The sequence below is a fragment of the Scomber scombrus genome, chromosome 8 (assembly GCF_963691925.1).
Source record: "Scomber scombrus chromosome 8, fScoSco1.1, whole genome shotgun sequence".
In the NCBI taxonomy this organism is placed as follows: Eukaryota; Metazoa; Chordata; class Actinopteri; order Scombriformes; family Scombridae; genus Scomber; species Scomber scombrus.
The window spans coordinates 7,587,596-7,600,582 of record NC_084977.1 but is presented as its reverse complement, the minus strand read 5'-3'; the positions used below and the strand labels follow the sequence as shown (position 1 = coordinate 7,600,582).

At 37.5% G+C, this 12,987-nt stretch overlaps 1 protein-coding gene across 1 annotated transcript in view; it reads right to left on the bottom strand.

The window, feature by feature from the left end:
- LOC133984485 (gamma-aminobutyric acid receptor subunit gamma-3) overlaps window positions 1-12,987 on the bottom strand; it is a 53,921-nt gene that overhangs the window by 15,781 nt on the left and 25,153 nt on the right. The window contains exon 4 of the mRNA XM_062423831.1: window positions 1,226-1,446. Coding sequence (XP_062279815.1) covers window positions 1,226-1,446 — 221 coding nt within the window. The remainder of the gene's footprint in view (window positions 1-1,225; window positions 1,447-12,987) is intronic.

The window sequence follows — 12,987 nt, the reverse complement described above, 5'->3', positions numbered from 1 at the left end:
TTATAGCCAGTGGAATCATATATTTATCCACATAAAAAGTCCTTATAAACATTATCAATTAAAAATCTGTAAATGTCTTACGCTTAAACATCAGGACAGGGTAAAAAATGACCGAGGACAATCCAGAGATTCTTATCACTTGAGGGGCAGTTTATATTAATGTTGAGTGCTCCGATTACAAAGAGGGCTTTAGGGCATGAGAGGGTCTGCCTAAGTAAATTGGTCTTAAAGCTCATGCAGGCAATTTGCACTTACAATTGGTGATGACAGGCTAATTGCTTTTCCACTGCTCATTTTGGGGCATGTTGGCATCCCAGAGTGTTTTGCATAGATTTCTTGGTGAATAAGATTGCTAAAGTCTACAATATAATCTGAAACTGACTGATAAACTCCATTGATTCCCAAGATGCACATGGAGATCCAAGGAATTAATCATAAAATCTACACTAAGAAATGTTGATGCAGAGTTCAGACTGTATATTTACAGTACGTACATGTTCATAGTAGGAATTATGATTGTTTCCGAGAATATTCACAAACCGCAGTAGTCCACAGTTGTGTCCCAGTTCCACACTGTATACATACCCGTCTTTATAGCATAGTTTTTTTCACTTTACCTCTGTTGGAGTGAAAAACACTTTTAACATGACATGTTTTAAAGTGTACAGACAATACTCTACTATCATTTTTTTTAAAACCCTTGAAATTACATCTCGTCCTTCTCCTCATTAAAAATCCTGAATCTATAAATATGTAAAAATTGTTCATTTCAGAACTTTATCTATTTGACACAAAATGTCTCCTTCTTCACTGCAAAGTCCAAATATATTAAATAGTGTCTCAGAGGCTGCCCCCAAAAATTGCATTTTCAGTGAGCTCAGCAGATAAATGTGAAAACAGCCTTTTAGTGTCAAATTCTGCACATACACCATTCTCCACAGTGAAGCTCAAACATTCAACTATTGGAAAAGGAAGAAAAGCATGTCTTTGAGTACAGGGGGCATAGCCTGAAAAGAACCCAAATCAAAAATATTGTACGTGACAGAATTCAGACAAATAGAGATAGCATGGTACAGTACATGAAATCATGGTTAATACTGTTACTGTTTAATACAGCATGTCCAAGCTACTAACTTGGTATTTGTACGTAAGGACTATTGTTACCTTTATAATGAGGCTGTCATGTGTCCAGTCGTAAAATTAACAATTAATTTTCTGTGGTTACCTTAAGGTGTAAAGTATCTTCCCATCATTCCATATTCTGAGGAGCTGGTTTGGCATTGTAATCCAGTGGGAATCTGCATTCTTGGAGTTTCTGAAGATAGTATCTGGGAGCCAAATAAGTCCCACCATATTGCTGTTCAAAGTCAATATTTTCATTGTGCTGTTGTATCTGAGGCGGCTGTCTGTCCACGTCTGAGCAAAGATGATGTCGATTTGGTATTCCTATAAAAGAAAATTAAAAGACGTGAGTGGATTAACAGTGCGGTTAATATTTCATTTCAGAAAACTTCGCTTGGTGAAAGATAGAAAAATGCAGCTTCACTTGCTTCCCAGGAGTATTGATTTTCTTTTGAAATGACACTGAATAAAAGTATTATGAGTTTCAGTAACACGTCTCAGCACAGCATTTATCATTCATCATTTTCACCAGCGAGAGCATTTATCATTTTACTGGTTCACTGGTCCGTATGTACAGCACAGACCTCACCTGGCACCTCTCAGTGATCTGCTTACCCCACCATTGTGCTGACAGCAAACTCTCCGAGGCTGCAGAGCATCTGGCAGGGAGACTATGGTTTTAAGCTCCTGTCAGCAACTCCACATCGACTTCAACTTTTATTACCAGAAGTGATAAAAGAATTGAAGAAACATAATTCATTACATTTTAAGTGTAATATGGATAAACATTTCACAGTTAATGTTAAGTTAATGAACAGGCCCAGTTCAACTGCAGCTCTGGAAAGCAAACAGTCAGTCCAACTCAGAGTCAGTTGGGCTGCTGATGGATTTTATCAGTTTTATTTGTTAAAATCAATTATCTATGAGCTGCTAAATACAGACAAAAGCAGTGGTTCATCTTGTGTTTTGGTGCAGTAATAAGAGTGCATTGGCCCAGTGCATTGGCCCCCATCTGAAATCTATTGAATCAGAATCAATTTTGCTTTATGTACAAACTTTTGTTTTGTTGTTTTTCAGGCTACCATCAAGTAAAAATCTGAAGGCAATCCATCCAACTCACTGATTTGCTTTTTGATATCCTGAAAGGGGTTTTGTGTTAAAGTGGTTCAGCACAAAGGATTGAGGAAAACCACAAAAAAAAAGGAAAGAAGAAAAGGCAGAAAATACATGCATGAATTCATACTTGTTTAGAAACCATTAAGGTTTCAGAAAACCCTGTACCGAAACTCTATAGTTTCCGTGGGGGCAACATGGAAAAGGAGCCAAATGCGGGCAGGGCGGGTTGAATTAGATAGATAGATAAGATTAGAGAAACTCATTTGCCACCAAAACAGTTCTTACATACAACAATATGAACAATACAATTGAATGAATAAATAAAATAGAAACATGGTCTACAGCAATGGATCAGAGCAACAACTAAAACAACACAGATGTTGCCTCCCAAGCAAAGCACAGCATAAAAGAGGACGCTAACCAAGATCCACTGATAGAAGACGAGTAAAAAGGATCTAATTTTTTTCAAGAAGAGTCTTGACTGAGCCTCCTTGAATTCCACCTCAGTGTTCTCTTTCCAATTTGATTTATTGCCCAGAAAGACACCGAGATATGTGTGGGTTTCAACAACCTCAACCCGTTGACCCCCTTGACTAGTAGAAACTGTAGAAATTGTGGTTAAACAAGCACTATCAGGCAAACAAATCTGAATGGGCAAATGGAGAAAAGCAAGTCCGACGAGACATGAAGCCAGTTTTAAACCCAGGTGGCAGGGTTGTTTACAGGAAGGTAAAGGCAGGAAATAATTTGCCGAAATACTTCAGCAGGGGAGCAACAAAGATGATGGGGGGAAATGAGAGAAAGAAATTGGTTAGTATTTATGTAATGACGGGATGAGGCACAGGTGTGCAGGGAGGAGAGGGGTAAGGTGACCGACAGCATCAAGAGGGACGACTGATGTGCGGATGAGGAGTCATAGAGTCTGTTCAGTATCATAATTATGGTAACTTGGAGTGCCCTTGTAGCTGAGTGGTTACAGCGCATGCCATCATGATCATATACCTGCAACGTCCCTGGTTTGGGTCTGGTAAGGGACCTTTGTAGCATGTTATACCCTCTCTCTCTACCCTTGTTTCCTGTTGGCCTCTCTGCCACCAACTGTCCAATAAAAACAAAAAAATTATATATTAATTATATTAATATTAAGTAAATTCTCTTAGGCTGTCATCTTTCTGCTTGTTTTAAATGTGAATGAGTTACTTTTACACATTTTACTGCAGTGATGTGTGTTGAGTTCTGAGCTCTGCCAAAACTCTTGCAGGTGACCTACACTTAATACTTGAATGCATCTTGGCTGTATTGACATTGTGTTAGCTTAGCATAGAGGCTGGTGAGACAGGTTTGTTCAATACGTACAAAAACTGCAGTATGAAAACAACATGGTGCCAGAATATTTCTTGGCTGGGCGATGTGATGTCCATTCGTTTTTACAGGTTGGTATTCATGTGAAGATATTACATGTTCATTTGTGAGATTTAGAGGAGCTTCATTTCCTAAAATGTCAAACTATTCATTTACTTGAAAAATACTGCACTTGTCTTTGCCTGACGCATTAGGCAACTACTAACTATGCCAAGTATATTTGCAGCATCTTATTAATTCAGGAAGCAACATGTCAATTAAAATGTAACTATCCACTACACTTTGAAATGTTGAAATGTTTTGCCACTTTTCCAGAAGGCTTCAACTGATGAATCCATTATATGAGGTTGGGTATATATTGTATATGTTACTGTTATTTGTCACGATCTGAAACTAAACACAAAGATTTTCACTGTTCATATTTCCTGTTGCTATTTTTGAGCATGTATTGTATTATTGTATTATTGACATGAAAAAAAAGGTCAACCTATAGAGACTGTAAACCCTTATATATGACGGTTGGTAGGCTACTTGTAGTGATTTTTGCACCTTGAGGTGTGAGGTATTGACACTGTAAAGCCAATTCATGTTGGTCACGCCATTACCCAGGGCTAAATGTTCAGTCCCAGTATACACTGAGTTGTTGTTGTAGTATAGTATATACTTGATGGAGGCAAATGATTTGACTCTTGGCTTTGTGAACCACTCACCTTTAGGGGAAATGCACAACAGTGGCGTAGGAAACAGTCTGTGCGTCATACAAAATCAGTGTGTGTTGCCCTTTAGCCTTAATGGATGTTGACATGCCAGTTACTGAAGCTGCTTGTACCAAACAAAACCCTGTAGCTAGGGGATTTCTACTGAAAAAGCTAACTGAAAAAACTGAGTGAGTTAAAACATCTGTTAGTCTTTAATTTGTTTTAGAAATGTACCAGGCCTGTGATTAAAAGAGACTGCTGCCTTACATTAATTGCACACTAGATGCATTTCTCAGTTATTTGTGTGTAAGAAGATATGTGGCCACTTATTGCTATTTGCATGGGTTACGATGCAAACAACATCTTTGTTGCAACAACGAAAGTTACTAATTATGCCAATAAACATGTCTAGTCTGTATTTTAACTAGTGCTCCTGTACAAGCTCAATGGAGCACATATACAGTATCTGGCTGAATCTCCACAGAAAGAAATCTAAGTTTTTATTGTCCTCTTTAGCTACAATACAGTTGAAAGTATACAATACGACTGAATTAATAATAGTCTTCCCTTCTCCAGCAACCCAAGCTTTTATACTGTTGCCACAACCTGAAATTTGACCTTTTTTCCCATTCTCTGCAACAGTTTGAATAGCTTACCAATTAGAATGAAGTCTATAATCAAGAGAACCACTGGGTGCTTATGACCTTTAATTGTGTGGCGCTCTAGGGATTTGAAAAAACTGAACATTACCCAGGATTTAATGACCAGTGGAGGAAAAGTGCTGAAAATCAAATAAATAGAACTTAGAATGAGCTGAAGCAATCGCATCTGTAAATAGCAAGTAGCAGATGGAGGCTGAGAGGTACATCTCGTATAGTACAGCAACATTTCCAGCATTGTAATCTCTTATAAAATTTCACATTGAAGGGTGATTTTAACTATGCTGAAAGAGTATCGATCTCACTTCCTCTCTCTGATTGCTGTTGCTTTCAGCCACTACAGCAGGCGCTGCTGGGAGAAAATTGGTCTTTCACCACAACAGAAGAGCTGCTATATTAAGGTTAGAGATTTAGTCACAGTGAAATCAAAGGTACTACTGTACAGTACAAATGAACCTCACATGATATATTCATTCAAAATGAAGTACCAAACAGATGATCCTCTGGGAAAGGCAGATCTGATTATTATATGGAAATACCATCTGTATCATAGAAGTGAACCTTGTGGGTCACATTAATTAAAGGAAAAAATAAAGTTATAATTTGAATGTTTAACGCTATGACAGTTTTGTGTTTAAATTTGTTTAAACCCTTTGAACATAAGACAAAGGAAACATTAACCGGTAAGGACACTGTTGACCAATCGCAAGCAGTCTTGACAGTGCTGACCTTTAAGGGTCCAAATAGAGGCCGCTGTCTTATTAGCTTTGCTGCTTTTTATTTAGCTCACACTACAGCCTTTGCAGACAGTTATGAAACAACAGTTGATGGTACAAACCTTTCTTCAATAAACTGTGCACTTACTGCCCTGTTAGCTTGGTCGCTAACAGCACAGTAAGTACACAGTTAGCTTGGTTGCTATGGGGGACAAAACTACACTAAATGTAATGCAGCCGTAATTCTGATTACACCGTTGTCTTTTCTGCTGTGATATAGCAAAATGTCTGCTGTGAAAAAAGTCAATTTAATTCAGAGTTGGAGGGTAAAGCAACACAGCTACAGTGAGAGGATGGGCCTTTATGCAGTCACTGGGGTAATATAATTAGATTTGCTTTAGAGTAAGTAACTTATTGAAGTAGTAATTGATTTTAATGAACAATATGTAGTATGTAAATGGTTCCCGTACTGTAAATTGTAAATGTTTTTCAAGTAAATTGTCCAACTCTTTAACTGTAAATGCAAAACACCCTTTCTCTCTGTCCTTTCAGTGTGGTTTTACTTTTTAAAAATGCTGGCGGAAAATTCATTTCATCATTCATCATGCTCTCCTGTCTAAAAGTTGTTTTGCTGGTCACACTGAACAGATTTACTCTTATAATGAAATAGTTTCTCCATCCATTTTTTAAAATCATGTGGACACTTGGGAATATTAGTCATTATTGAAAATCTGCACATGGCTTAATGTCGACTGATATGTGAGGAATCATTTTGCCACAGCTTATTCAATGTTTTAAATTTGCCAGAATACAAATCAGAAAATGACTGGGCTGACTAATGGCTCAAGCTGGGATAAACAGCCTGGCAGAAGCCACCTCCCATGATGACACCGCAGCTCTGTGCTGCCTGCAGTGATGCAGCTATTCATTTCTGTGAAAAGTGAGCAGAGGCATATTCTCCTAACCTTCCTGTCTCCTTATGCAAATAAGGCATTATTAATGATATTGGAGGTGCAAAGCATTCTAAAGTCGAGATTAAATGAAAAAGGCCTTTTTTTAACCCTTTTAGATCACATCCCGGCCATATGGTGCACATACTAAAAATCTAATTCTTTGTATTCTTATATCAAATTCCAAAAATATTTTCTTACTGTAAAACAAAATATGAAGTGTGCTTACGTAGGCTTGAAGCAACCAATTTCAACCAATACTATGATGACATCCACCCACCAATCAATCTTCAACTTTTAGTGGCACGGCACTGAGATTCACAGTGACACAGCCACTTTACAACGTTCAAATCAAATGTTACATCCCGCCTGTCTATCCTGTTTCACTCTGAAATAGATTATGATACAGAGGTTAAATGCTCCCAAAATGTTCATCTGGATTTTAAAGATGTACATTGGTCCAGGTTATGTTGTTTGAGAGTTGCTCTGTCTATAAATACTATATTTACTAAAAATACATTATGTTACATGGCCTTTGTTGGATTGGTGAGCAACACATTGGTGAAAACATGCTTTATTCATACTTTTGTTTTTTAATAGTTGAACATAAATGTTGCTGACATGACCATGAGCACAAGGGTTTCGATAAATCCTTAGCCATCTATAGCTGAACAAAGAAGTACTTCTTTTTCTCTTTTCAACACTGAATATTCCTCCACTCCAACAAAAGATAATCTATTATTATTTGTCCGTCTTTCTCCTTTTTTCACTGTAGTTCGATGTAATTCAGAAAATGAAATATTATATCCAACAATCACTTTTACTGTAAATTAGAGTTTTATAAGGTAAGCAGGTCATATCTGTGTGAGTTTTCTCCCACAGTCTGAAGAAATCTGAATCTAGTGAACTGGAATTTCTAAATTGCCTCTATCGAATGTACCTCACCTCTCACCCAGTGCATGCTGGGATAGGCTCTAGCCCCCCATGACCCTGCACAGGTTAAAGGTGTAAAGAAAGCAGATGGTTGTTGGTTGTTAACAACATAATCCACTGCCCTGAAGGTAGCATGCTACACATGGAAAACTTGTTGTGTTGTGTATTTTTTATGTTTCACAGTTCAGTTCATTCCAACAGAAATAAACTAGTTATCTAACACAATTTCTTATTTGCTATGCATACTCCTCAGCCTATCACAAAGCTCTACTGTTATACCCAAATAAAGTTTCCTGGCTTCATTGACTGTTGAATCCATATTTCAAAATGTAGACAGAGCACAGAGACCAATGTATACAATGGATAAAAGAGGCTATCCTTATTTTTGTTGAAATTTTATGTCAAGTTTAATTTCAGTGCTGCAACTGCCAGAACAGAAAATGAAGCTTAGCGAAAGTTCAGTCAGGAAGACTCTAAAACATACAGGCATCATTAGTAACTTCCTGCCTTCGTCAAGCATGCTCATCTATTACCTAGTTTTCTATGTCTAAGGGAATGATCTTAATTGTTGCCAGTCACCTTAATCTCGGCAACCAATAGCAAAACGCCACACTTCAGCCTTAGCCTATCATCTAGTAGCGGTCCGTTCAAATGTGCCTCTATCTCTTTGCTTCAGTCCTGTCATACAGCTCTTCCTGCGCCCCACCACCTGCCCATCTCCGCCATTCTCTACAGGATCTGCAGTCTATTCCCATCTGCCATCTTCTATTCAGACTCATCAGCAATCACCACCACCAGTGTCCAGACTTCATGGGGGATCTATATATATATATAGATATATATATATATATATATATATACTGTATATGCAGCCATTCAGGGATGATTCCTCATGCAGTTAAAGCGACAAAGACTTTGTCATTTACTAAGATTTTGTTCATCATATGTTCACAATAAATATCTTTCTATTCACTTGTCTCTCCTGATTGAAATGAGAAATATGTGAAACAAACACCCTATTCACAGTCAGTTAACAGTAACCGAAGCCTTTGACCTCCCTGACTGTGTTTGAATGTCTTGATGTAAGGGAAACATGAGTCTTGAAGCATGTCATAAGGACTTTGTGTGAAACTAAAGAATTCTTATGAACGCTTAATAACATCACGTTATTAACGACACATGATGAAACTGGCTCAGTGAATGGAGAGGAGAGTCCACACTGGCTGTCCAAGTAGATAAACTGATATTGCTTTTAGATGAGCAAGGTGCAGGGCTGTATAACGAAGATAATATACAGCTATGCAAATATGCTGTCAACTTATATTTATGGAGATACTGAGAGATATTGGTTTGCTTGTGAGCTTTAGCAAACAGTTCAAGTTCTGACCAGCCAAAAAATGATTAGTTCTTGATACTTAAGATACAGATAACACAACAAGTGTACCACATAAAATCCCATTCCCCTCAGGCCATAAACCAATAGAAGGCCAATTGTTTATGCTTAAGCAAAACAACCCCACAACCTTTCTCATTCCTCCCTATCAGTCCAATTATAACAGATTACTGTTGTCAGATTACCAGTCCATAATCATCCTTACCAACTTGTAAAAAACTAAAGCATTGCCAGTTTGACAGAGAGGGTTGAGAAGCCCTGCTGTAACAGAAAGTTATCTGCATAAGCAATGCTAAAAGTTATATTATAACAACAGGATATACATTATTGTTGCCCTAAATCCAATTGTGTGTTAGTAGCTAATTCAAATGCAATCTCAAGCTACTGAAATGTTACCTTTTTTTTCTCTCTGTACAGTATCAGCTTTCAAACATCAGTTAGTAATACATTAAGTCTTTAATGGCAGGAGGCAAGACAGTGGTAATACATTACATCCAGTCTAAAATGAAACCATTATTCTGCAGTTCAGGTGCAGTTCTCCTCACACATTATAATTGCATCACTGTGCGTCTGCCTGCCGACACTATAAAACAGACTAAGGATGCTCTGCGCAGTGGTCACAGAGGTATCATGAAAGTTATGAACACTGTCAAAACAGGAAAGGATTTTTTTTTTGGTTACCTCATTACATGGTGATTGAAACAAACTCGCAGCATCTTAATATCCCACTGAGATCTGTTCTGTAGTGATGTTACCAAGAGTCTCATTATATGATCCTCAAACTGATGACTTCATTACCCAAATCTTCCGCCCAGAAAAAAAAAGAGAGAGAGATGCAGCACTCAGGCTTATTAAGTCAAAGCATACTTTTCATCTTTTCATCAGAGTTGGAGGGTGTGAGAATAGTTACAGTCATCTTGTAACTAAGTTGAACCTGCCAACCCACTTATTGTATTGCACAAAGATTTTTTTTTATGATGTGAAGTAAAAGCGATCAAGGCCATTTTGTATCTCAGCAGGTATGAGCCAAACAATTACAGTGGGTTGCACATTTCAGGAAGATTACAAATTAATATTCTGCTGGGAGCGAAACAAAACTGCAGTGCTAAGAATGCTGCAGTAGTTCTGCCAGCACTGGGAAATGAACTGGCATGAATGTTGTATTTGTCTTGGTATCCAGTGTATTATAGCCATGTTGAGTGGGCCGCTCTATCCACAGGGTGAGAATAGCATCGGGGACCCCGCTGGCACCGGCCTTTGTTTTGGCAGGAATTCCTGGATTACATGAGGTTGCCTAGGACACCACATGACCCACAAGTACAAAAATAGCAACTTCTTTATAATTACAAAGATGCTGCCTTCTCCAACTAAGCATTTTGTTTATTTCTCATTAAAACATAGACCGGTGTATTGTTTCTTCTGAATGGGTCATGCATGGGTCTGCTTTTCATTGTCACTGTGCTAAATGAAGAGAAATGAAGGAAGCAGAGCATTGCTTTTCATATGAAGATAAATATTTGTGTATTGCTTTATTTGAGGAAAACAATTTTTTTTAGTCAGGTTGTGTTTAACTGAATCACTTTTCATATCACTTCTATGTTAAATCATGTTATGTTCCGGTATCTTCAGCCATGCAAATGATAGAGGCCAGTTCATTTGTGCACAGGTGTGAGGAAGTCATTAAGGCTCAGCAAACAGAATATTTACTCTGTTTTCTCCTCTATGTCTTTGTGACTCCAAATCTTTTTTCAAAGATCTTCAAACTCTCTTTCTGGGAAGAGGTGCAGGTTCAGACTTTGAGTCATTTCATGTTGTGTCCCCTACTGTAAATTGGGACTCAGCATAAATTTCCCAGCTTCACAAAATCCAAACAGCCAAAACTGAATAAATATGACACCACAAACACATGAATAAACAGACAAAAAACAACAACCAATGAATAAATCCACTCATTATCTAATCTTCATTCCATTTTTTCTGCTGCTAAGACTGGATTTTTTCTTAACATACTGCAGTTAAAATGGCCAGTGTGCCTGTATTTACATTGGGCACTAGTTCTGGTGGAGATGAAGGATAAGGTACAGGGACATACACGGTCGCCCATAAAGTTGGAATAAAATATTTTTTACCTCTTTCCATGAAATGATTGTGAAAATGTGATTTATTCTTAATAGATAAAGTGTATATATTCTCAAAATTGTATTGATCAATCTCATTGCACCTGGTCAAAGGTGATTACTGATGCGTATAAATAGAAAATAAAAAGAGGAATGTGTCTGACAACAAAATTATTCCAACTTTATGGGCGACCGTGTATGATTGTTTGCTTTGTTTGTATGTGTGTGTTAGAGTTCGGTGACTGAACTAAACTAAACTAAACTAAACTAAACTAAACTACTAAAAAGCTTAAGATTTATAGATTTATGTACATATCTCACTCTATTAAAATATAAGCTTATAATTATGAGTTGGGTTAGGGTTTTTGAATAATCACATAATGAGTTTAGATGGTGTTTGATGTTTGAATCCTAATCAAGAATATTGTTTGTTTTATGTTTTTGAATGTACCATCAGCCATCCATAAAGAGGGAACTTTTGCTTACTTTTGACTTTTTCCTCTGGTAGAACGCATCAGAGGAGTCAATTTGTAAAACTTTGGGATAAATTTGTTGAAAAAAAATATTAGAACTGAACTATGGAGTGCTGCTATGTTTGTGAACACAAGAAGGTTTTGGTAAATGTCGTGCAGCATTATCTTTAAATTAGTCCGTAAAAGCTGTCATCCTGTCCTTACTTCATTATGGCAATAGCAACATGACATGCAGTCTGTTGTGAGGACTTGCTTACACCTGTAGGCGTTAAAGACAGAGGTAATTTATCAGCTCTGGCATTTTCTCTGCAGATTCAATAAACAGCTGACTAAAAGCTCTCACCAACAACATGATATAGAGTTTATTTTGTGTGCAATCAATCAATGTTTCAAACTCCGAGGCACATGGACACTAACATTTAAGTCCGTCCCTATTTGCTGCATTTGCATTGCAACAATAATTAATTTAATGTTTTGGAAAATAAACAGAGTGTGACCTGAGCTCTATGTTCTGTTCCAGGATGTAATCTTCATGGACTGCCTGCCCCTGTATTTGTCAATGATAATAAGTCACTCAGTGCTATTTCACATCATGGACTGCACATAATACTTGAGTTGACTATTCTAGATGAGACTTGTTAGTTACAGTAGTCTGTCCGTCTGTTATAAACACCATACCTAGAACTACAACCATGAGTCATGAGAACACAGCCATTGTTACTCTATAGTCCAGACTGTAAACTTTTCAGTGTATCTACTGTGTATTGATCAAGTCTCGGGGGACCAAACGGAAAGAGAAGTGTATTTGCACTGTCTAGTAAGGTTGCCACTGTAGCAGCTAGATTGGGTCTCTGTGCACTGAGTCACGCCAGTTCTTTTCTAAAACCAGTGTAGATATTGAACTGGATTGAATGAGCCACCAAGCCTCCAGGTGATCTTTCATTAACAGTGTATATAGACAGGCAGCATGGAGAAGAGAAGGAAACAGCTACAGTAGCAGACTGCACCTTTTTTATTTATTCTAATACTGGTTTTAAAATTCTAACCGGCTAATCCAATCAAAGGGACAGCACTCATTTTCCAAGGAGCGATGTATGAACAATGAACTGAGAACCAAAAAGTTAAGCACAAAAACATCCCAAGGTCTGTCATAAGGGGAATGAATCAGCCTCAGATTTTAATCAAGTGGAGGATGTTTTTGTGAAGACAGAGGCAAGAACAGTCTGTGTTCATGGTTTATAGCTAGAATAGTTGTGTAACAGTTTTTGCAGTCTTAATGATCAATGCTGATCGATTTAAGGTCTTTTATAATGCAACCATGTTCAGTCAGGCTCTTAGCAGCTGTTAGTCATAATTACATTTTGGGTTTGGATATAAAATGCAGCTTTTATTTTATTCTCCGATAAGCAACTAACTGTGTGCATATTGTTGAGTCTAATGTTGTTGCC